Source organism: Cyanistes caeruleus, chromosome 10, assembly GCF_971803275.1.
Source record: "Cyanistes caeruleus chromosome 10, bCyaCae1.hap1.1, whole genome shotgun sequence".
In the NCBI taxonomy this organism is placed as follows: Eukaryota; Metazoa; Chordata; class Aves; order Passeriformes; family Paridae; genus Cyanistes; species Cyanistes caeruleus.
This window is the reverse complement of record NC_141710.1, coordinates 16,960,832-16,985,697: the sequence shown is the minus strand read 5'-3', so window position 1 is coordinate 16,985,697 and position 24,866 is coordinate 16,960,832. Positions and strand designations below refer to the sequence as shown.

General features: G+C 40.3%; 3 protein-coding genes across 47 annotated transcripts in view; 1 reads left to right on the top strand and 2 right to left on the bottom strand.

The window, feature by feature from the left end:
- Window positions 1-24,866, top strand: part of SENP5 (SUMO specific peptidase 5) — a 202,503-nt gene that overhangs the window by 71,426 nt on the left and 106,211 nt on the right. The gene's annotated exons all lie outside the window — the stretch shown is intronic.
- FETUB (fetuin B) lies at window positions 2,819-16,304 on the bottom strand. Its single transcript, XM_023932907.2, has 7 exons — window positions 12,395-16,304; window positions 7,957-8,067; window positions 6,488-6,575; window positions 5,792-5,958; window positions 4,841-4,954; window positions 3,844-3,927; window positions 2,819-3,340 (listed from the first exon to the last, which is right to left on the bottom strand). Exons 1-7 carry the CDS (start codon window positions 12,614-12,616, stop codon window positions 2,930-2,932), a joined length of 1,197 nt encoding a protein of 398 aa, XP_023788675.2. The 5' UTR covers window positions 12,617-16,304; the 3' UTR covers window positions 2,819-2,929.
- AHSG (alpha 2-HS glycoprotein) lies at window positions 16,334-22,977 on the bottom strand. The gene is made up of 7 exons (XM_023932908.2): window positions 22,692-22,977; window positions 21,282-21,392; window positions 20,045-20,129; window positions 19,054-19,217; window positions 18,653-18,766; window positions 17,790-17,870; window positions 16,334-16,955 (listed from the first exon to the last, which is right to left on the bottom strand). The coding sequence occupies exons 1-7, from the start codon at window positions 22,893-22,895 to the stop codon at window positions 16,680-16,682; spliced, it is 1,035 nt and encodes a 344-aa protein (XP_023788676.2). The 5' UTR covers window positions 22,896-22,977; the 3' UTR covers window positions 16,334-16,679.

Genomic DNA, 24,866 nt, shown 5'->3' with positions numbered 1-24,866 from the left:
CATCAGTACCGGGACTCTGTTATGGTAAACACTGGCGGTGGCCCAGGTGACACTGAAACTGGGTATGGACTCTGTGTTGGAGTGGCCACAGCAAATAAAGAGAATTCTCATGACTCTGCACTGACCACTGGTTCTTTGTTGTTCTGTTCTGGAGGTACAGTTACTGCTCAGAGAAATACCCCTTCTGCTGTTTATTTTTAAATCAGAGAAGTCTTTGAACCCAAATCCCAAATCCACGTTAGGGGAATTAGTGATTCAAATGTCATTTCTGAGCCTCATCTGCAGAACAGGCTACACAGTATCCAAATGGAATGCTCAAAACTGTGCATCCAGACTTTCCAGTTTCCCCTGCTTATGTTCACACCAGCTCCACTCCATTTGTCTTCACTCACTGTGGCTGTTCAAGTTAATGAAGCTGATTTCTTCCCTAGTGCTCTTTTAGGGGAAGAATCTGGTTGTGTATGTTGATAAAAGTCTCAGTAGTGTCATTAAACTGATGGAGCCACAGTGAGAATAGAATCAACATGCAAACAGTTAATAAAAAGGACTGTACAGCAGAAGTGAGAAGCATGGTGATTAACTGAAAAGAGGGGCAAACACAGCATTTTGAAAATCCCCTCAAGTGTGACAGGCTGTTCCCCCAGTGCTCTGTTCCCTGACTCACTAAAGGCAGCCATGGGTGCTCTGTGTGAGGGCACGGAGCAGTGCCTGGGATCCCAGATTTTGGCATATGGCAGATCAGCAGTTCCTGTCCAGGGAAGGAGAACACACTGGTTGTGTTAGAGAAACCTGAGCTGGCAAAGATGAAACTTCCTGAGGGAAAAACAAGATGCTGTAATTTGATGACTTGACAAAACAGGGAATGCTGACAAAGCCTAGAGCTCCTACTGCAATAGGAATAAGAATTTGAATTTTAGGATTTTTCAAGAACTATCCGATTTTGAAAGTTTTTCTACTCTGAAATGAATGAAACAAAATTATATTGAAATTTCTCATAATCTAGGATTGAAATGGAATAATTTTGGCTAAGTTGATACATTTCACACATCAGGTTTTGGCTTATTTTAATCTTTGAAGCAATTAAATTACTTCTTTATATCAAATTTATGTTTGTAAGAGTGTTGTAGACTGAAAATGCAAAATAGTTTATGTGAATATAATTCCACACAATATTTCAATATTATTTTGTCCCCACTCAAAATAAAATAATACTTAATATTTTATTTATAATACGAAAATAATACATTTTAATCAACTTGTGTAATGCCAGGATACTTTGACAAAACTATAATTTTTTGTTGGAAGGCTCTTTAAATGTAAAAATTAACCAGGATCTCTAGGGATGAAACAGTATCACAAAAGCTTCAGAAACAATATTTTATTGATTTTGTTTTGAACAAACGGTTTTACAGATCTGGTGGCAACTGGAAAAAGGCTTTATAATCTCATAGAAACCTCTTAATTATTGCAAATATCAGTGTACTCCTGGCCCCCAAATGACATTTCTTTCCTATCTTTATTCTTTTTCTTCTGGTCTTCTCATTTATTTATATTTGTTTTTGTCAGTACAAGTACCATGTCTGACTTCAGTGAAATTGATTTTTCTTGGCTGCAGGCTGTCAAGTGCTCCTGTGTCTTTTATTATAGAGCAGTTAATTGACCTATCTCAAGAAAGATTTAGGCTGATTTTTTAAATCATTGTTTTTCCTGCACAGCAGCATCACTAGAGCATAACAGTCTCAATAGTCTGGATTTGATTCTTTACCAGCCAGAATTATGTGCAGAAGCTTCACACATGCAGAAGCTCTTCCACATGCTTTAAGTGAGGTATAAAGCATTAAGAAAAAATCTTTCTTCAGATTTTCTATGGGAAATAAAAAAATGGGCTAAGCTCTTCACATTATAATTAAGAAGTTTACCCACATAATACCAAAACCTCACTAGCTCTTAATGCTATCCAGTGCTGAAGTGCTGTTCCCTGTTCATGCCCTGTCACATGAGAGCACCCCTGCTCCAGGAGGGTTTGGTACTGGATGCCAGGCTCAGCACACTGGGGCTGTTCCTTGGTGACCTTGGGGACAGTCTGTTCCTTGGTGACCTTGGGGACAGGCTGTTCCTTGGTGACCTTGGGGACAGGCTGTGGGCAGTGCTGGGCCCAGGCCACAGGGGCTGCTTTAAGCCAAGGCTACAGTGCTGAGGGCCCTGCCTGAGCTCCAGCTCCTGCAGCATCACAGCCCTGCCTGTGCCTGGCCCCAAATGCTGCAGATGCAGATCCAGTTTCAGACCTGCAGCCCTGTGTACCTCACACCTGCCTGGTCCCTGCAGACTTGCTGGGACACTGCTGGGCTGACTGGCTACTATAACCACACCAGCCCCTGACCATGCCTTGCTAACTCACATTTATGGCCTGATCTCAGACCTGCCTCCCTGCCCCTGAACTTATGTAGTGAACTGGCTCCTTCCTATAATCTGATTTCCATCGCTGGGTGTGCCCTGCTCGCCTCTCTCAGGCACCACGGGACAGGCTCCTGCCCCACCAGCCTGGTTGTCACACTCGGCTCCATCTCCCTGTCCCTTGGGAATCAGCCACCCTGCACTGAGCCCTGACAGATTTTGCTACCAAGGATATTTTCTCCAATGTCTTTTGGCTGTCCAAGCCCTGCAAGTTCTTTTATCCTCCACAGTTACCTTTCCTTCATGCTTTGTCTGGTGGGAGGAATTTTGAGAATTTAAAGCCAAATACTTTTGTTGGAAAATGCCCCAGTTAAACTTGTCCCAATCTGTTCTTGTGCTTTCATAAAAGTGAGAATGCCAAAGATGAAGACTGTAATTAACAGTTTATTTACTTGAAGGTGTTACACAAATTGAGAACTATGTTGCCATTTGGGCTGTTATTTTGTTGCAGATCACTGAGCTACTTGGGTGCTGGCTAGACTCTGGGAGGCCTTCTAGTTATCAAAGGATGGAGGATGCCTTCTGCCTGCTTTGCTGCACCTGGACATGAATCTGATAGAGAAAGTTCTTCAGGAAAAGGGAGAATAACTGGTCTAGTGACTGGTTTGCTCAAGTCTGGTTTGTTTACTTGAGCCTTTTCTTCATCAAGACTGTGGGCAGATCCTGCATCCTTAGGAAGAGCTGGCTTTCTGTCTTTATGTTCATTTTGACTTTCTTGTAGGCTATAGAAAGTGATGTCCTCATCTGAAGGGGGTAGAATTTTAACCCAGCCCACTGTTTTTTCCAGGGGTGGGGAGAAAAGATTGGCATCTGAAGCCTGTTGATCCTGCTTCGATTTTCCAGGTGTCTGATTAGCTTCCTGGTTTTCCTCTTCAGTGGCAGGATCCTAAATAACAAGGAATAAGCATAATCTAAATTGAAGCAATTCCAAATCCCTTCTGATTTGAAGATTACCCTTCATACCAAGGATCTGCTGCATCACTAGTCCTACAGAAGAGCTGTAGACTGTAGATCGGCTACAGAACAGAAGCTCAAAGGATAAACTGATATAACTGCTTCTTGTACCAGTGGAGATGGGTGCATGAAACTTGGGTAACTACAATAATAATATCCCCTTGCATTCCTTTTGTGATTTACAATTTCATTGTAGAGCATTCTGAACACATTCTGCAGGATTGTCTCTATACTCCCTCTATTGCCTTTTTATCCACCCAGTAGCAGTCTGTTTTATCACAAGACAGATTTCTTCCTGATCTGGCCTTATCACTTTCTTGAAGCACATGTCTTTGTGAATAAGAAAACTTAAAAATATCTAGGCTTTCAAAATTTCAATACCTGTTTTGTAAAGGAGTATTACTCTTGCAATATTATGATTAGATTAAGAAATACCTGCTGACCGTAGATTTCACAGGATACTCTGACAGATGGATTCACACGACTGTTTACTACAGAGCCTTTGCAGAAACCGATTTTCTGTAAGAAGAAAATACAAGAATTTTTTCACATGGAGCCCTGATACTAAGCTCCTATCTTGTAAAATAAGTGATTATGAAAGGCTGAATAGTTATAGCTTCTAAGTGTATTTGTAGGGATAAACAGCTTGGGCAAACTTTTATTTTGGGATTGGCAACCTCATAAAGGCAGGCAGTGTTTTGATAAAGGCCTTGTGTTTGCAAAGGAGGGTTAAGTAACACAATAGCAAAACTAAGCTGGCTACTCAAGGCCAAACTACAGCAGCTTGCTTAAGTTCTCCCGAAACAGAACATCCCTTTGCAGGCAAGTTGTGTGTGGAACATAATATAATTTTCCACAAAGAACCAATTTCACGCTATACTAGTGAAAGAAGCTGAAAAAAAAATGCTGTTTCTAATAGTTGTGTTTGTACTGGGCTGTAGGTATCATGGCTTGGATCTCACTTAAGATGGGGCTTGAAATGTTATCTCTTGACAACATGCCCATTTAGTCTTCCAATTTCTCCTACAATTTTTTCCTTAGTTCCTAAATGTTTTCCTTAGCTGACGTGATTGTAGTATGAATATACTTTTCATGCATTGTTTTTGATTTATTGTCTATGTCTGTTTCTTTGGGAGAAATCCTTTAGACTCATTCCGTTTTGTAAGGCAATGGCTACTCCACCTTTTTTTGGATGGTATTTTTTTGTTTTCTTTGCTTATGGACTTCTGGTAAGGATTCAGAACTTTTGATGAGATGTTTCCCTATTCTAAAGCAGTCTGTAGAGCTGCAAGACAGTATAGAGCTATGATCCATAAAAATATGACTGTGGGTTTTGATCCTTGTCTGCAAAGAGCCAAGGAAATAAATACTAAATATTCACTGAGGAATCAGTATCTGGAACACTGGTGTTGATACAAGGAAAAGTACTTACAGCTACTTCCGGTGGAAGTGGCTCACACATCGAGGTGTCAGCAACCTGGATATCTTTGGAGCAAGAGGTCTCCTGAATTAAAAACTCCACAAAATATGCAGGACCAATGATCCACTGTGAATGAGAGGCCAGTGGCAATTAGAACTTGTGTATATGTCAGGAAGAATAAAGAATTCTACTGACCTTGAAATATATTAAAAAGTCCTGCTAAGTCTGGAAGGAACAGATGATACTTGGGGTACTACTGTTAGTTGTGTTACAGAGAATTTTTTTTTGCCAGTGCTGCTTTATTGCCTGGTCATTTTTTACTTCTTATATATGCACAATCTTAATAACTCATGGATTGGCATAGTGGAAATGGGTTTAGATTTTGTCATAAGATAGCATCCAGGTAGAACTACATAACTAAAGACCCTCTTCAATGTCGTGTTGACAATTTTTGGCTGTTTTAATGAATAGGATCATTTTACTATTTCTGAAATTGAGCTTAGAAAATGGAAGTAATTAAAAAGTATATGGTAGTAATATCTGACAGTTTAGTCAAAGAAGAAAAACCACGTTGCTATCTACACATACTGAATTTTAGAGAGACTAGTTAACACTGTGGTAAACAAAGAGGATTTAGCCATGAGATCATGAGCTCTCTGTTAGTCTAAAATTAGTTCTAAACCATGCTTACACTCATTCAGTGAATTACAGGTATGTATTGGAAGGTATGACTGTGCTTTATTAAATACTTCCTGTTAGGGAATTGCAAATTCATGGTGGCAGAAGAAGAAAGAATTAACAGTGAAGCTTTTCTGAACTTTGGAAGCAAGTCTGTCTTGACTTTTGCATAAAGCCCTTCTTTTTGCAAGAAATGGAATCAGAGTCTTAGATCAAGAAGATCAGGAGTATTCTGAATGGAAGGATTCTTGAGGGCTAAAACAAGTCAGATGAGCCTTGGCTTACCTGCATTGACGCTCTTGTGACATTGAGGACAGAGAAGTAATGAGCTTGTTCACTCTGTCTATTGAACTTTTCAAGGCATTGAACAGCAGCATCCAAGTATTGAGGTTTAGTTGGAGAATCATCAAGTGGGCAGTCGGGACATACTGACGAAATATATCTGGGTAGAACTTTTTATTCAAACACAACAATGTCGTTAGAGAAGGCATAACCATAAAAGCGTGTTGATAATGTAGGTCACTGTAAATGCATCTATGCCCCCAGCCCTGCCCACTTGTCTTCCACTCCCCTGTAGTAAGGATATGTGGTTTGCATCCCTCAATAATTTCTGATCTCTATGTATTTGCAAACCCATAAAAATATTGCAGTGGAGACAGGCACTGAAAGAAAAATTCAGCCTACTGACAGTGGGCTTGCTGTTTTTCCTTGCCTTTCACAAACCCACAAAAATGTTTTCTGGTTCAGAGGGTAAAAGCCCATATAGAGGCTCTGCTGAGTGTCACAGAGGTTAAAGCAGTTATTACTGAACTCTTTTGAGCTGCAGCACCTCCCTGGCCTTGTGATCACTGACTTGAGAAAATCAGGGCAGCTGAAGCTAATGGAGATACTGTGTGTCGTAATTACATTTAAAATTTAAAGTAATGCTATTTGGCAAGGAGTTTTTCCAGTTCTCTTATAAAGAGTGTGTTAAACACATACCTGGTTGTAAAGTGCACTCATAAGTATTCAGATGAGCAATATTTCTTGCCTGATTAATATAAATAATTGCTTTGCATTGACCGTAAACCTAAAACAATATAAACATTTAGAAACAATTAATATTGCACCCTTCACTGATCATCTAGTACATAGACAGGAGTGGTCCATTTTCTTCTTGCAATCATGGAATTCTTTTCAAGATGAAAGTTTTATTAATACTCAAATGAAAATGATCACATTTCTAAGCATCTCATTTAAAAAGAAAAGGCCAGCTCATCCCCTGGTGTGATTCTGAGCTATACACATGCAGTGCTTGGCTGCTGGGTTGCCTGCCCAGAGCCTCTCTTCTGGCAGCTGAGAAGTGCCCAAGTGTCACAGAGTGTTCCTGGCTCTCTGTCCTGGCCTGGATCTATGTCTGGAACCCTGAGAGTTTAAATCCAGGGATAATTCAATGTCTGGATCCAGTCACCTGTCTTCCACCTTCCCCCTTTTCCCTATAATCATAGAGAGAGTGGTAGTAAGGACCATAAATGAGTTTTGTGGCATACTAGGGTCATGCTTGCACACAAAAAACTCTGACTTTATGGCTGAAAAAATACTGGCTTGTTAGTATCCATTGTGCTTTTATATTGAAGAGTTGAAAGTATATTCTCCGAGAGGTCCTTAGATATTCCTACATGTGTGCTCAAGGCCTCTGGACATTCATTTCTTGGTTTCACTGAAGCCATATCAACCTATAGGCTTTGTGCCCTTTTTGTGTTGAAAACACTGTAATGAGAAGTGAGCAGAATTCTTATTTTCTTTTTTTTTTCTAGTTTTTCTTTGAAAAGTTAAAATTGATTTGCCTTAGAAGCAGTCTAGGACAATTTAATCATAACTTCTTTTTTTTTTTTTTTTTCATATTAACCTTGTTTCTTGTTATTCTTCATTTTCTAAGAGTCCTTTTCACTTGCTCAGAACAGTTTTGGTCACCTGTAGCAATAGTCTTGGATCGCTTTCTGTCTTTGCACCTTATCTTGCTGAGCTTTCCTTTTTCTCTTATTTCAGTGCAATTTTTGCAAAGTTGTCAGAATAAAAGTGGAATTAAACTAAACCAAAAATCACATGTTATATAAAATTGTATCTCTTTGTTTTTCCCCCCTTGACAGACTGTCTTTAAAATAAACTCTTATAGGCTTGCTATAAAAAGTAAACCATTATTCTAAATAGTGTCCTAGCATGGCTATTTAGTTTGGTCTATTAGCTCTGGTCAAAAAATTTCTTTTAATTTTCACTTTTAAAAATAAATCTTATCACTCTATAAACTCATTACAAGGTACAGAGTAAAACTGTGGATATTATAAAATGGGCTTTGATTTTTTTCTGGGCTTTGTTGGCCCTAAAAATGCAAGTGTAGGGATTTTGCAGTCACCAGTAGTACCTAAGTAACTCATCATATGTGAAATTAAATAGAAAAATAAAATCCTTACAGTTGAATGAGCAGATCTGGTGTCACAGTCCTTCCACAACTTTTTGCTGAGTACATGGCATTCAGTATCTACTACATCCAAGATAAGATAGTAGACAGAACCAGTGGTCTCCTGAAAACAAGAAACAAAAGGGTCACATCCCAGTTTTGTATCAAACAAAGTAAGGACTCATAAAAAGGAGAGATAGAGAAATAGAAAACATGCAGGTGGAATGCAGAGATATCCTGAAAGCTGAACACTCTCTGTTACAAAAGTGGCAAATCAGGTGAAATTGAGGTCCTGTTAGAACAGGCTTGGTCATGCAGCTAGCCAGCTTTATATAAAAAACAGTCCTTTGGTCAGTTTTATTCTTCTGATTCTGGTACCAACCAGAACCGAAGAACAAAGACTAAACATGTTGATGTTTTCACTGTCAACTGCATTTTATTATCAGAGTTGAAAGGTAGGTTGTTTTGCCTGAAATAGGAATGAGATTATAAATACCACAACTAATAAAAAACTGCTAACATGGAACATTCCCAGTAGGCATTAGAAAGAGAAATATCTTATTTCTTAGGGCAGTGTCTTCAAGTGTGGATGCTTTGCACTTGCTGTAAAGAGGCAAAGGCTGCATTGATAGAGAAGCTTAAATATTCTCTCAGCTGTCAGGGAGTGCTGTGAGGGACCTTGCAGTCACATGGATATCTCAGACTCACTTAAATCTTCAGTCCAGTGCTTGAGTTCTGACCTGTGCTTAAATCACAGAAACCTTGAATAAAACCTTTATTCAGTTCACTGCAGCACAAGGTGCACAAAGCAATTCAAGCTCAACTTTTGGCCCAGCATCTTTCCAGGCAAGAAGTACAAGGAAGGACTAAAAGTACAGCTCTGTATATCTAGTGCTTACATCATGTAGTGCAGGAAGATGAGACGCTGCATGGTGCAGCTCCTCATTCTGCTTCCACTGTAGATACGGGTAAGCACCTTTCCAGCATATTTATCAAGGATACAGCTTAGTTGGATCATGTTTTATTTATATCCTTAGTGGAAAGCTGGAAAGAGGGCAGCTGTCATTTATACGTCCTAAAGAACTTAGATGTGAGCGTTAGCTGCGTGTTTAGACTGAGATTAGGTCTTTGCTGGAACAGGAGAAAAACCAAACCTGAATGACAGCAGTGTTCACTCATCCCTGCTTGATTTCATTGGTTTGTGGAGAAAACACTAAATGGGGCAACAGTCTTGTGGAAGTCTGGGGCCAATATCTGTATAATTTTGTCTTTAGTTTTGGCTTTGACTAAATACCAGTCTATAGGACCTATAAAGCTGGAGTACTGCTGACTTTTTTGTCTTCATACTGCTTAGAAAACCACTAAGTGGTAACTGCTCTGGAGCTCTAAGCAGATCGAGAGATACAAACAACTCTGATCACACCCTATAGAGATCTGTGGGATGGTGACTTTATGCAAGCTCTACCATAGATACTAGTAATACTGAACCCTTTAAATATGTGAGGGCAAAACTAATAGAAAAGAAATATAAAGAATGATAAAATTGTTTTGTTATTATTGTCTCTTAGTTCTATTCTTACATATGCAACTTCTCACGCTTTCTACTATATTTTGTGTTTTCATATTGCCTGGTTTTTTTAAGTGTTCTATAAAGTGATCTGGTAATGCCTTGCACTGAGATCTCAGGGCTTGCTTACACTAATCCTGGGGTTTAATGATAAGTTTCATTTTGAAGGCTGTGAAAAGATCAAAAGTTATTTTGACAAAGAGTGACACTGAGGTGCAGCAGTGCTGTTGGAGCAGTGGCACAGCAATATCCCCACACCTGGCTCCAGAGATCCTTCTGTGGAAGGGACTAACCATAATTTTCTGTTTACATACAAGATATGTAAATACCATGATGATAATTCTCTTTAATATGATAGCTAATACAGCTTAAATCAGTAAACACAAAGTAAGACCAGTCAAAGAGTAATTGCTATTTGCTCAAAATGTGTTTTGGAGTACTGCAGCATTTGGTAAAAGTAAACTTTAAATGTTACTTCTATAAGAAAAAAGCCATCACTACAACTGTCCACATGAAGAAGAAATAGCTAAGAAAAATATGCATTTTTAAGGAGTCTTATATTTGGAATTGGTGACTTGAGCTTTCAAACTGGTTCTTAAGGTATTCTGGAGGCAAAAGCACACAAACACCTCATTAAAAAATGTTCTTATAATTGTGTTTGGTGTTAGATGGGTTTCCTCAGCTGAATCATGAATATTGATTATAAAGCATGGTGATCATAGAAACACTAAATGCAACCAGGGCAGACCAAATTGTATTTCTTGTTGCCTATAGGTCTCTTGTATAATACCAGCTCTAATGAGCAGATAAGGTTATTACAAAATCTACACATCTTTTGGTCTACCTGCTTCTCTATGTATCATCCTCCACTGGGGAATGGATAATTTGGGGCTTATTCAGAGCTCAGCAGATCACTGAAGGTTTAATCATCCTTATTTTAATTTTCATTAAAAGACTGTTATGCAAAGGGCTTTTGATATCTGCTTAATATTGAATAAAAGTTGTGTATTTTTCCATTGCCAAAAAGATCCCCTCCTCAGCACTGCTGGTGCCAGGCTGCAATGTGTGCTGGGCAGCCTGGGAACCAGAGGAGATGTGGCAGCAGGGTGACCTGGTGCAAGGGAAAGAAATTAAATATTTTTACATGTTTTGTAATTTTTGTTAAATACCTGTCAGTGAAGCTAATCATGAGTATCTTGTATGAAAGCAAGCTCTGCCCTACTTGCATAGAAGTTAATAGCAGATGGCTCATTAGTTTCAATTAGAGAAAAGCTGAACCACAGGTTGCTTAAGGGCAGATTTGAATTTGAAGTAACTTTGAAAATGTTTTTATCCTCAGTACTGCTTAAGAAAATGAGAGGAAGGACCACCGACTGGTCCAGGGGAAAAAAAAACTTCATAATTTTTTTGAGAGGAATGGGAGGTGGCATAAGGCTGTTACTGTCCGTGAACACCTTTGGCATTGCTGACTGCTCCTTATGTGCTATGTCCCAGCAGCAACAACAATGGGACAAATGGCTTAGAATGTCTAGTTTGTTATTGCAATGTCTTGAAACACCTTATTTAGGGGATACAATAATAGATAAAAAAATAGTAAAAGTAAATAAGTAAATGAAACAAGGTATGCTTGCTCTAAAACAGTAAGTTAAGTCTTTAGGAAATTGACAAAATTACAATGTTGTGATTAGACAAATCATAACCAAGGACCAAAATTCTCCTGTGCTGAGATATCTTTGGCACAGGTGAAGGGAGAAGTGGGGAGGTAACTGAGGCAGTTTACAGCATGTCTGCACCCACTATGCTGCACTCTAGGGTGGTCATAGGGGGCTCTAATTATTGTCAACAGGAAATAGCCCCAGGAAGGGGTCTGAGCACCTAACTCCATGCCTGGTGATGTGGATTCTGGGCCAGCTCACATGCATCATGTGGAAAAATTCTGATCAGAGATCTGATCCAGTTGTTTAGTGGGCACATTCTGTCACCTGAGAAAGGCAATATGGAGAACATAGTGCAAAAGACAGCAGAGCATCTTTAGCTGTGAGATCTTGGGTTGCTGGAGTCCACAGTGTGTCTTACAAGGACCTATGTCCTTGTAAGAGCAGCAGGAAGAAGTGTCATATCCTTGCCAGCACAGATCTTTAAGCGTCTGGCAATGAGACTAATTTTCTTTAGTGTTCAGAACTCAGCCTTTCAGGTAAGCTTATGGGAAGTGAGCAGGCGTTGCAGGGAATGCTAGCAGCAGGTTTCCATAGTGCCTAATCTTCTGCAGGCCCTTGTGAATTCATTTCAGGCTGCCCCTGGTTAGTGCCAGTAGATTCAGTTATTGTAGCACAAAATCGTCATAAATTAAGCGCACACAGAGAAATGTGATACTTGAGGAAATGTGAGTGATATTCTATAGGTATTTCCAGTGCATTTTTGCCCTTGAACTGGTTTTAGGTTTCTTCTGGAGAATGAGTCATCTTTTAGAGGTCTGCAAAGGAATTCCTTGGTCCCGAGCAAGATGTGTTTACACCTGTTAGTGCTCGTATCTTTTGTGCAAAACACACGATGACTTACTAGCCTTTGCACTCCAACTGCTCAAGGCAGTGGAGGGAAGGTGTAAAATGAAATTAAATCAGAGTCGTGGTGTTTCATATCAAATCTGAACTGATGCCTGGAGCTATTCCAAGGGCCTGCAGCAGAGAGTCATGACTGAGATTTGCTCTCTAATTGCCCACAGTGCGATGAAATTGTTTCTAGTCTGTGCATAAAGTTGACATGGCCTCTGGAGTCCTGTGAATAGAGCTTTGCATTTGCCTTTTGAAATATTTCTTTGTTCAAATAGATATTTCTAAGAAATAGACACAGGGAGAAACATATATTGAGCAAGAGGGTGACTTACCTGTGGCTGTTCTCGGACGCTGACAATTCTGTAGAGGCTGAGTATGTAGCCCTCTTCTCGGTCAGCATTGATCTGGCGGAGAGCCAGGTCTGCAGCCTCCTCCACTGCAGCATCATCACAGCGGGGGGAGAGCAGGGCAACCCCTGCTCCCTGGGCCGGAGGGGCAGCAATGCAGGAGCAAAGCACCTGGATGCCAAAGAGCATCCAAACAAGCCAAACCATTCTGCTTACAGAGCTAGTGCTGCAGATCAGAGTGGTCAGTCAGGATGGAGGGGCTGAGACCTGAGTGAGATCACAGACTTTTATAGTGGAGCCATGTCTCTTTATGGACTTGTGTCCTTGTTTGATTGTGTACTGATTGTCACCTTTAAACCTACAGCTGCAACAGTAAGTAAACACTAAGTCAATTATTAGAAGGTTTTATAGAAGTGTTGTTGCTCCCTCTGAGACCACAGAGCACTTTTTCCTCCTAGCTTTCCATCTCTAATTTGGACTTCACTGGGCAGATCAAGCAATTTTGACCTCACGGCCACGGATAAGAATAAACACAAAAAGCTGCTTCCTTTAGAAACCAGATTTGCTTGAATAAATCTATGTGCAGAACAGGTCTGGCTTCAATTCTCTTCTGTCAGTTCTTCTCCCAAATAAACAATGACAAAAGTCTCAATAATTTGAACAGGAAATGGATAAGTGCCATAAGGTTGACTGATTTTGCACTTTGTGTTTGTTAAATGTCAGTTTTAAACAAATATATTGACTATTATTTGCAGTCAGTTTGGTTGTGATAGAAAGCTCAGTTTGGATTCATTCTATGAACATTTCTACTTCTCTGAATACCTACAGCTGAATTCTACCCCTTAGCCCTGGAGGCATTTAGACCCTCAAGGGTCATGGAAAATTTTTCATGGAGAAATTTTAGTTTGAAATGACAGTGGTGTGCCTTGTGAATAACCTGTCAGGAACTCCACTCTGGAGACAGGGGGGAATAACTTTACATGTAGCTTCTATCCTGAAGATCTGGAGAAATGACAGTGACCATTACTTAGGGAGGATCTCAGTGAATGTCACTGGTTTTCTACTGCAATTCTGCAGCATTTCACCTTGAAGGATTCCAGAAGCTAGGTTACCATGTCCCTGGCTCTTATTTTTTGTCATAGGACTCTGTGATTGCAGCTTTCTGCTGGAGAACACCAAGTACCCTTAGGTTTGAAAGTTCTATTGAAAAAGTGCAAGTGAAGGGCATGATTTTCTCTTTGAAACTGCTGTGATGTTTGGAGTTAGTTAAGAATTTCTATATTGTCACTTTTTTTACTGGCTGTGTAAAGAATCTAGAAATCTAGCCCAGAAATTTTTAAAGCATCTCGGAGACAGCAGAATATGTCCCAGGGAATGTCCATAGAAAGCTGGGATTATAGATGCATCCAGAAGACCTGCAGCAGCACTGGAGCTGAAACTCTTCTAAGACTTTGTGTGGTGGCAGAGGTGCAAAACTCCAATAGCAGGACAGAAGGGGCACGTGGCTGTTAGAATGAGACCCTCATGTGTTGGGTGAGGGATAGTGCATGGACTGTATCCCAGAGGGATGGGATACAAGGGGTGAATGCTGAGAAACACTGCTGTAGCCATAGTACAGGAACCGCAGAAGCAGCAATGCAGACGCGCTCACATTGTTCCTTGTGCCTGGGGATGCTTCCCCTGTGGCTAAAGGATAATAACTCATTTTCTTTATCCTTACAGTGCATGACATTTCTATGGAGATGAGTGCCAGTTAGTACTGGCTGTGTCGGTGCTTCTTATAATAGGGGATTGTTATATCCCTGACTCTGTTCTTTGTACTCTTCCTCTGCCTGGAAAGGAAAAATTTCTCTGTTGAAGTAGCTGACCTCAAAACATAGACACAGCTGGGAAATCCGAGCATGTCCAGCCAAAGCATCACATGAAGTACATGGGCTTTTGCAAAACAGGGTCTGAAAAAGCTGCGAAATATTGTCAGCCAGCAATGCAGACCTGGCAAAACTCTTCAGGCTGCATTTCAAGGGAAGAGCCATTTACATTTCATCTACCACCATTTCATATGTCTCATTGCCCAGAGAATCAATTGTTAAATATTGAATCTGTTACTAAGGCTCAGGTACATAAAAATGGGGCTATACTGGTGGGAGACAAAGTGATTGCTTCAAAGCAGTCATGGAAAACAGATCTGTGAGGGGGCACAATGTCCTTAAGAGACAAGGGTTAAGGAGAAGGAAGATGAAGTGCAGCTACCAAAGTGGAATGCACAGAGAATTATTTTTTTTCTTGCTGTTTTAGAAAACAAGCAAGTGGCTATACCAGGTATAAGAGAACATCTGTGGAGTATGGAGCCTGCAGATGTTTCTGCTACGTGTCTTTGCTCTGTGTGGTTTGAAAAGGCAACAAGAAAATGCAGCATTTCTGGATTTCAGGGATCTCCAGGGGCAGGGATCCCTTCTATAAACATCACTTCTGCCATCAGAAAATTTTCTAAGCCTGGAAAACATTCTCTCTTCTATAAATTAGTTCCTATTTCATTATATAGAAGACAATTTATGTCATTTAGTAATGGTGATTCCTAGTTTTGGAAAGCCTCATGTATCTGGTGTCACAGTGATGCAAAAAAAATTGTTGCTGTTTCATTAAATCCTGTACTGTGTCTCATGTGGTGAGATGGGAAGACCACCTATCTTACTGCATTAAGAGATCTCTACAGATTAATACTAGCACTTTTCGAAGGAATGTCTGTATGCAGGATATACTAGAGTCACTTCTTTACAGAGAAGCAAAAGCTCCCTGAGCCACTGACTGGCTGTGGCTGGTGCAATTGCCCACACCATGTTTCCTGCAAAACTCAGCATTTGCTTGAAATGTGAGAGCAGCTACCTCCACAGGCAGAGCTTGCCCTCAGTGTGCTGCCATCACATTATACTGTGGTTTATAAAGGCTGAGCTGATTCCCCTTTTCTTTACACACCCACCTGAAACACTGGTGCAAGTGCCAGTGACTTTTCCCTTCCCCACTGACACAGCAGAGCAGAACCTTTTTCTATTGTGAGCTGCTGCACTATCACCAAAGCAAGTGTTAGTTGTGTTGCTTACTGAGTACTGGATGGTTGTAACTAGGAGAACAGGACAGGTTATTTGAAACAGTTCAGAAATGACATGTGTTCCACAATTTTTTGCTGCCTGCATGATAATTATCTTGTAGCAAGCACTGTTCCTGGTTAAACATTCATGACTGTCTTTGAGACTGCTCCCCAGGGCCTGCAGAATTCCAGTCTGGCTGGCAGTAAAGATCCTTCTGGCCCGAACCCCTTATTAATTCTCTACCTAGAATAGATTCTGCCTCTAACGTGCCAGAAATTCAGGGAAGATTTGATTGCCAGGACAATGGTAAATTGCCATCACTGTCTGGGTCCTGTTAATGAGATACATGCCAATAATATATTTTTTATTCCCTTGAATTGGCATTCCCTCATATGCACACAGACCATGCAAGACCCCATGATTGTACTGCACCTGTGTGTCTGCTGGAAGACAGACAATACACATGTATTTGGCTGCAGGGATTGATGCTTTCAGCCTGCCAGCAATGAGAGTGTCAAGACTCTGTTCCTTTCATAGACATGGATGCTCTTGTGCCATGTCCAAAAGTTTTGAGGTACTTCTGGTGGATATCAAAAATAGTAGGAAATATTATAGGTGGAAGGGAAAAATACTTTTTTTCCTGTCATTTCTTTAGTGTTATTGGTGTGTGATCAAAAGGGAGGACTGACCTGATTTTCCGCAGTGCTCAGCACCCACACATCTTAGTGAAGCTGATGAAGAAGTGCAGGAGCTTAGTGTTTTTGAAATCAAGCCCAGAATATGACTCATAATGCTGAGAAGGAGACACTTGACAACTAAATGAAAATATATACAGATAGAAGGTAGCAAAGCATTGAACATTTTATTGTGAACTTGCCTTTCAGGTGGTGTTCCTATCACAAAGCTTCAACTGTTGTATAGCTCTTACAACAGCTTAACTGAAACAATATTTTCTGTATTTTAACTAGAGAATCCCTATACGTAAAGTAAACTACTGCTATATGTTGCTATCATCTATATTTTGGAGAAGGCCTCTGCAAGACCCTGACCATGGCTTTGCTCTCTGGAGGATAAAACTCATTTGGGCTCACAGCCAAGTACTCTTACCTACTTGTGGTCTGTGTGTTGCTGCTGCTGCTGCACTGATCCCTCAGTTTGGCTGCATTGCATGTCTGAAACACAGTCTAGATATCAAAATGGCGAATCTTCCCAGGGCAGGGAGGAGGAGGAGGCACAAAGCCAACTGGGCGAGGTACTTTGACATGCTGAGCAGCCTCTGCAACTGCTCTCTTTGTTACTGATTTTGCTGAGAGCATGGAACGCAAAATTTCTGAAGAGCTGGATTCAGATGCAACAGGGTTATTGTGGGAAAGCCGAAGATTATGGTTTGTGAAGCCTACAGCACTGGGTGCCAGTCCTGCTGATGTGTCTTGACCTGGATGAGTGTAGGTAACTCCAGGCTGGAAAAGAAAAACAGGTTGTGTTGGTTTTCAGTGATTTAGGGCTGGTGGCATACAGGTAATTGATGCCTTACTAGGTACCCTGCTCCTAACTAGCCATGGGCCTGCAATTCAGGTTCAAATGTTCCTGACTATCACAGGAACATTTGCATGCAGTGGAACACATGCACAGGAACCGAGGAACACATTTTTTATAGCCAGTGAATCATAAGGACCAAATTCTGTGCTACATGATCTTTCAGGGCCACCTGCACAGCTGGTGAAACATTCAAGACCAGCTGTCTCATTTTCTCTTTCATATACCTCTTAGACAGCTAATTACTATTGAGTTACCAAGAGCTGCTGTCCATGGGAAGTATTCAACCACCACCTAGTCCTCCTGAGACCAAACGTAGACTAAAATACGTGAAGAGCACTCAGGTCAACTGCCTACGTTTCCTTCACCTTGCTACAGCAGTGCAGGACAAGACCTCTGAATTCAGTAATGTATAAGGACTAAAAGCCTCCAGCCTCACAATGCTGATTTCTCTTTTACATTTATCTATCCCATCTTTAGCTGATCAGAGTTGGTTCCCTTTGCCGTGCTAGACATGTGAATCTCCCAGATGGTCAAATTGTGTCAAGCATGGATGGCAGACATGACTTAATTCCCAGCACAGAAATCCACAGGATAATCAGAAGCTACCTCTACCCTGACCTTTAGGATAAAAATTTAAGTTATCACAGGTGGCTAATGCAGTCTACAGTGAAAGAAGTAAACTCAAGATGATGGCTTGTAACAGTACCAGTAGGCTAGAATAACCAGGAAAGCAAGGGAATATCTGGAGCTGTTACCTGATGTCCGTACAACTGGCAGTTCACCTGAAGGTTTTGTGAGGGATGTTTTACCACCTCTCCTGTGCAGAAACCAAAATTCTGGCAAAGCAGAACATAGTCAAGAGAAAGATAGTTAGAAAATAGAGGGGGACTGAATTAGAATTTTTAATTTCAGCACATTTACAAACGGCTACTTGTTCTCATGTTTTGTGTGAGCAGTAAAATGCTTGCTTTTTAGCCTGCTGGGCTCAAAAAGCCAAGCTCTTTAAATGCATAAGCAACAAATAAGGGAAACTCCTGTATTCTTCTGTAGTAAGATCCTTTGTATGTCTGGATATGAGGGAACAAGAGAATATAAATAATCTAGGTTAAAAGTTCCCACCCCCTCAAACTGCTTAGGACTCAGTTTCATCAGAAACAGAAAAAATTAACATGATAAAGTATACAGTATAATTCTCAAGAGCATATATATCAGAACTGAGCACACTGGAATTGTAGGAGAGGGAAACAGCCTGCTTTTTTTTTTTTAATGTAACTGCATACTGTCCAGTGCAAAGAGTCCGATTTTCTCAGGCACTGATTTTAAGAATAAACAATAATATATATTCCATTGATTAAAAATATTCTGTCTCTGGCCCTCAAGCCTTTTTCAAAAGTTTTCAAATCCATTAGAATTCAGCTCAGATACCTCAGAGAAAAGAGAAAGGTGTGATATAGCTTTAAGAATGATATATTGAAAAACATATCATGATGGTACACATCTCTTGCACTTTGTTCCCCACAGGGGTCTATTCCTGTTCCAGTGCAAGCACCTCCCAGTATAATGCTACTTTTCTACTTCAGAGCTAGGGAGATTGGGGCTGACGTGCTGCCATACTCACAGACTGATCCTCGGGCAGCAGCTGACAAGCCCCCACATTGGCTTTAGCTTCTTCTCCAGAGCAGTTTGTGGCACCCACAGCAAACTCAGTAACAACAACGTGCACTGGGTGATACTGATAAAACAGGAAAATTGTTTAACTGACTTTGCACTCAGAAACTGCAGAGCTGCTGAGAAAAGATAAAAAGCAAATGTTGTGGCTTCATTTCCCACTGGAGTGAAAGGGAATCCTGTGGCTAAAATGACACCTAATAATAGTTGGGAAATTAAAAGCAAATCAGGTGGTCGAATCAGAGCAAGCAAATTATGTCTATTTGCAAACATAACTAGGTAGCAGCGCACAATTACTGTAGAAGGAATATTATGTTTTCATGAAAGGCTAGACATAGTTCTAGAAATTACCTGTATTACAGCTCTCCCGATCTCGAGGAGCCTGAGGTAAGGACCAGTGGTTTTGCTGTTGTAGTCATTGAGTGCAGCTGACACTGCTTCTAACACGTCTGTGTCGTTCAGATTTGCCAGCAGGGGACAGTCAGGGCAGACTTTGCTAACGTCTTCACGGGAGTCTGCAGGAGGAATAGATCATGCTTTGATCAGATTGTAAATTGTTTAGAAGGGCATTATAGACCTATTCAGTAGCACAAAACACTGTTTAAAAGTCTGTCCCAAATTAAAGTGGCAGGAATTTTTCCAGTGCAGGCTACAGATGGCAGTGTGTCACACGACTTGGCCATTCAAATCTTTCTGCAAGGAAAAGTGCTGTGGACTTCAGTAACACATTTTATTACTTTATTTTTACTAAATTTTCTTTCTGGAAACCTCTATGACACTACTGAAAGGGTACTTTAGTTCACACAAGAAATGGTAGAAAAAATAAGATACTTTAACTTTTTGGAGTTGTGTTTGTGTGTGTTATTTCAGTCATTGGTTTTGACAGTAACACTGAAGATATCTCATACAGAGCAAAGAGATCTCACACTGAGCACACAGAATAGACATTCTGCTTTCCCATGGTAGTATTGAAAATGCTAGATTTAAAGAAGCTTCATCTGCCAATGGGACTGATGACCAAAAAGTGCAAGTAAACACAGACCAATAAGGAATCAAATTCTTAAGGTTAAACTTCTGACTGAAAAGACTCAAATCTGGGACTTGCTCCCCAGTTAGTCTTACAGTATCTTAATTGTCAAAGTAAAGAGGAGCAAAGAGAAACAGTGGGTTTGTAAGGGAATGAAACCAGAAAAGGGGGCTGGATTTAGAAAGCCCATTAACTGTTGTTCTTTATTCCATATTTATACCCAGCAGTTTAGAATCAGAAAAGCTACTGAACTGCAAACACTGCTATAAAAATACTCCAGTCTCTAGATTTAAACCTACAGAACAAAGCTTTTACCTGCATGTGAGTGGCATTTGCTAGCGAGTACAGATAATATCCCATTCACCTTCTGCAGTTTAACATCACAGTCACCCTCAACTGCCTAGAGAGAGACAAAAATCAAAGGGTTACATTGTTCAGATAAATTGGATTTTCTGATAAAGGGCCACTAAATTCAAAAGAACAGATCCTAGCTGACCATTCCTGGAAACACTGGCCTGATGGCAAAGGCACTGCTAGGCATGTCCTGATGTCTGTGATTTTGTAAAAGGCAGATCAGAGCTACAAAATCTGGATCCAAATCTGGATCTCAAAAGTATCAAAAGTACCAGGGTAGCAAGATTGTGGACATTTAGTGCAGGTTCGTCTCTCATATATAGCAAAGAATATGAACACTTATGAATCAAGATCTTCCACAGAACTGTTTGATAACATTCTCACTAATCTCAGCTGGTCAGTGGCCATGGTAACAGCAGAGTGTGCTGCCTTGTGTGAGCAACATGATCCAGCAGGGAGGAGATGTCAAAGGCAAAGCTGGAGTCACTGGGAAGAGGAAACAGTTAGAGTTACCTCCCCCCCAATGGAAAATAGAATCTGAGCCCTGATGAAAACAGGGGTAGATCATGATTCATATTTAGTGAGCTCTGTGAATTGGGCCCCATTCTAGAAACAGCAGGCTCAGACAGTATTTCCATTGCTTTGGTCAGGGAAAGAGCCTCACAGTTGGATCACACTTGCATATATCTGAGGCCAGTAAATTCCTGCTGAGCATTACTTCAAAGGCAGAGCCCCATCTGAAGGGAATAGCTCATCTGCAGTTGTAACTAGGAAGAGATGTCTTGGCGGAATTGCACCAGGTAACAACCCACATGTAGCCAAGGGAAGGGTATTTTTGCACAGATTCACAACCTGCCCTGTCTGTGGTTTGCAATGAGGCAGTGATATCTGGGCTGAACAAAGGAACTGAATCTGGAGCCCCTAAAGAAGGCCCCATGGCATTCATGGACTGTATGTGGGATGTTATGTTGGCAGAGATCTGTCCTCTTCAGATAACAGGACATAAAAGAAATCCAGGAGTGAAGTCCTTCATGACATGAAGGCAGTGAAGTCAGCAAGGAGGTTGCAAGTGTTTGAGTGGCTATAAGCTTTTACAGGGGTATGACATTTGCTTGGGAGTCTGGTGATAGCCTGGCCTCTGGCATCAGCATATCGAACATGCACCTTTGGACCCAGCTGGAATGTTTTAGGTACTCACATGTTCTGCAAAGCTCCTCACTGTGCAATTTGCAAGAGGTGTAGGGCTGAGAATAGGGCACTTGGTCTCCAGTAAGTCAAGTTCAAGAAATATGATGTCAGTATTTGGCCCCTGAAAGAGACAAAATAAACCATTGGAACTGATGTAATTTCTTGACAAAACATCACCAGATTTCACCCTGGGGCTGCCCTGGGGTCTCTGTTGCTGGCTACCAGGGGTAGCTTCAGGTATACACCAGAGTAAATCAAAAGGTCCTTACTTTTAACTTCATAAAAAACCAAGACTCCAAATCTGGAGCAAGTCAAGACAATCACACTGATTTTATCCCAGCTAATAAGGAACAGGCTCATAAATTTTGGAAAGTCGAGCTTGTATGTAAAGAGTAATTTCTCTTAATTTTATGTTGTTGGGTAGTTCTAAAAAATCAACAGTTTTCTTTTTGATGAAAAAACTTCATGTTTCTATAACCAGATACCAAACAAACACCAGTGAACACTGATCTGTCTTGTTTAGTCCATTGTAATTACACTGAATTGCACCAGTTCCTTTGCATCTATAACATAGGACACAGTTCCTTGGGTTCCCTAGGTCCAAGATTGATTCTGATGTTCAAGTCATGAGTGATTCCATTTAAACCAATTGAGTCATTTTAATGTAAAAGCATTAATATGAGCAAAGCAGTGTCACCAGTGTTTTTGTGTGGTTAACTCTGGACACACTTCTAATCTCATTTATGTCCATTGTAGTATTTTCTAAATGGGTCTTTTGGTATCTTCTCTTTCATAACAAGTAGAAAACAGCCATGGAGTTTCACTCACATCACTGTGACTATGTTCCATGTTTTAGGAGAATCAAAGGTTCTGAATTGGTACGTACATTGTATTCCTGACCATTTCTGTGGCCTTTCTAGATGCCTACAATGATGGCAATAGATCTTAGGGAAAAGAAGCCAGTTATTTCCATTTAGACCCCTTGGCAGCTCAATGGGACATTAGGTAAAATTAATGCCTACTACAAAATCACTAATAGCATGGAGCTTTGATAGGTATGTATTTAGCCAATAAGTAATTACCTTTATTTCAAAGATTATCCTCAAGTTTTTTCCAGATTACCTATGGGTCTTGGGAATCAGCACCTGGAATGATCTGCTGTAGCAAACCTGCTGTGTTTGTGAACCAAGCCTTTTCTAGCATAGTACAAAAACATCTGAACATTTCTCTCTCCCCCTCTGTTCTGTTCTTTGAGAGATACATTCCAATGACCTGGATTCTCCACTGCTACCAGGTGTCCTTGCCCCATTTAAATCAACAGAGCCATGCTGATTTCCTCATGTGAGGATACAGCCCTTGCAGGCCCTTGCACTGGTGTTTGCCAAGTGAACACTGTTCTGCCCGCAAGCTCCTCACTTACCTGGGGTACCACGCGGATATCCTCGATTCTGTTTAAGGCAAACTTGTATCCATGATGACTGTGGCCATTAATATAATTCACAGCAACTTCAGCTGCTGCTTCAGATTCTGGGTCATCACAGCCCAAGGGAGCAGGGGGAGATTCTGCTTCAGCTTTGTGAATTGCAAGCTGAACAAGCAGTATTAAAGCTGCTAGTGCCTTCATGGCACCTGAGGAAAACGGATCCCTTTCAGAAATAAAGATCTAAGAATACAGATCAGATGGCAGCTAGGTAGTGAGAACTGGGGCCTCATTTATATAGTACATACCTCAGATTTACATGAGCACATGCCTGATATTTGTCCCAGTTCCAAGAAGCATTGCAAACAACAAAAGAGAAAAGTAAATGTTAGGACATCAAGCTGACTGATTAATTTTGGCCAAAGTAAATTTTATCAGGTAGGACATTGCGAAGTCTGCTAAAGCAGCTTAAGAAGAAAGCGTCAGCAAAAATGTAACACAATTTTTAGACACTTCTACCAAGCAAATACTGTCCATGTAAGAGGAATGTGATCCCTTCTGTTAAATGTGTAGAGATGCTAGTGCTAATTAAGCTTTCTTGTAAACAGGACACATTCTGTTGGGGCCCAAATCTCACCAGACACCAATCCAAATTGTGAGATCAGTAGCATGGTAATTTAGAAAATGGAATTTTAAATAGTTCTAAGGATCACATTCAACAGCAAATGTAATTGAATGGCAACTTTTGCTACTGAATTTATTTGGAAGAGGAAATGAGGCATAGCTCCTAAATCCTTTGCATCAGCTCTTTCTTTCTCTGAATAATCTGAATATGTCCAATAGTTCTTGGAGTTTTATTTTGCAAAACAGGCATCTTGTAGGAATGTTTCTGGAATATGTTGTACAGATTTGGGGATTTGTCAGAAGATCCTAAAGAGCACAAAGTGTTTTAAGGAGAATATAGAGGAAAATTAGCTGCTTAAATGCTTAGGAATGCTGGATCCAATCTTATATTTACATTCACAGTGTACATACTTACAAAAGAGTAACAGGATAAAAAAGATATTCTTTGTAGCAGAATAAAGCATCTATGATGTGACCAGCATTTACAATCTTTAATTTAAGGTGAGATGACTTTGGCTAGATAGATTCTAGATAGACAGACTGACTCAACCAGTAGAAATGGTTTTCCTGCAGGGGTTTCAGAGCAGGTTTCTACCATCCATGTTAGGGCACTGATCAGGCTGCAGAGCAGTAAAGGTCACTTTTGGCTTTAAGGTGTCTGAATCTCTGCTGTCATTTTTAGAGTTGAGGAGCTAGCTGCAGATTTGAGATGAATAGAAGGCCTTCAGCATAGTTAGAAGTTGGGGTTTTTTACTTTAGATAATAAGTATTTTTCCTCAGCTTACATGATATTGTGAGTGAGGCTAAAAGTTTTGGGAAAAGAAGCAGTCTTGAGTTATGCCTCTCCTAGAATCTGTGAATAGAGAAAACACTATAATTAGAAATGGTTTAATTGGATAGATTATATGATAAAGAAGAAGAATGGGAAGAAGTTAAAAAGATTGGATTATTTGCTTCATTTGTGTGGCATGAAGTGTGTTTTGGATGCTAGGATTTGCAAATTGAAGAGATCTGTGGGGAAAAGAAAGACTTTTTCTCTCTCTTGGATTAAAAAATTGGCCTGAGCATGATTTGTTTCTTCTCCATGACTTGAAGTTGGTGTTATTTGGAACTTGTTCTGTTGTGTGGATGATCATTTATTTTCCTGACTTTGGCCTGGAACAATTAAAGAATAAAGGTTTGGTGTCCCAAAAACACACTTTAAGCATTCCTTGTGGGCATCTTTTAAATCACAGCAAATTTATTTAGAAAGATAGTATTTTACTCTTTACTGTTAATGCACAGTTCAGTTTCTAACCTCTAAATCTTTTAATTTCCCTTTTCCTTTTTTTGGTATGAAACACTGAGGTGAACTTCCACCAGGTGCAGATTGAAATTGTTTTTCACCTGAGTGACATATAATTATCCCAGTAAAGGACTTAGAATATTATTTATAAATTTCATGTGGTCATTACTCAGTTTCTTAGGTTACATGTTCTCTACTTCAGAATTGAAAATACTGTAGGATGTATAATATTTCTGCAGTCAAGCTCTACATATTCCTAAATATAA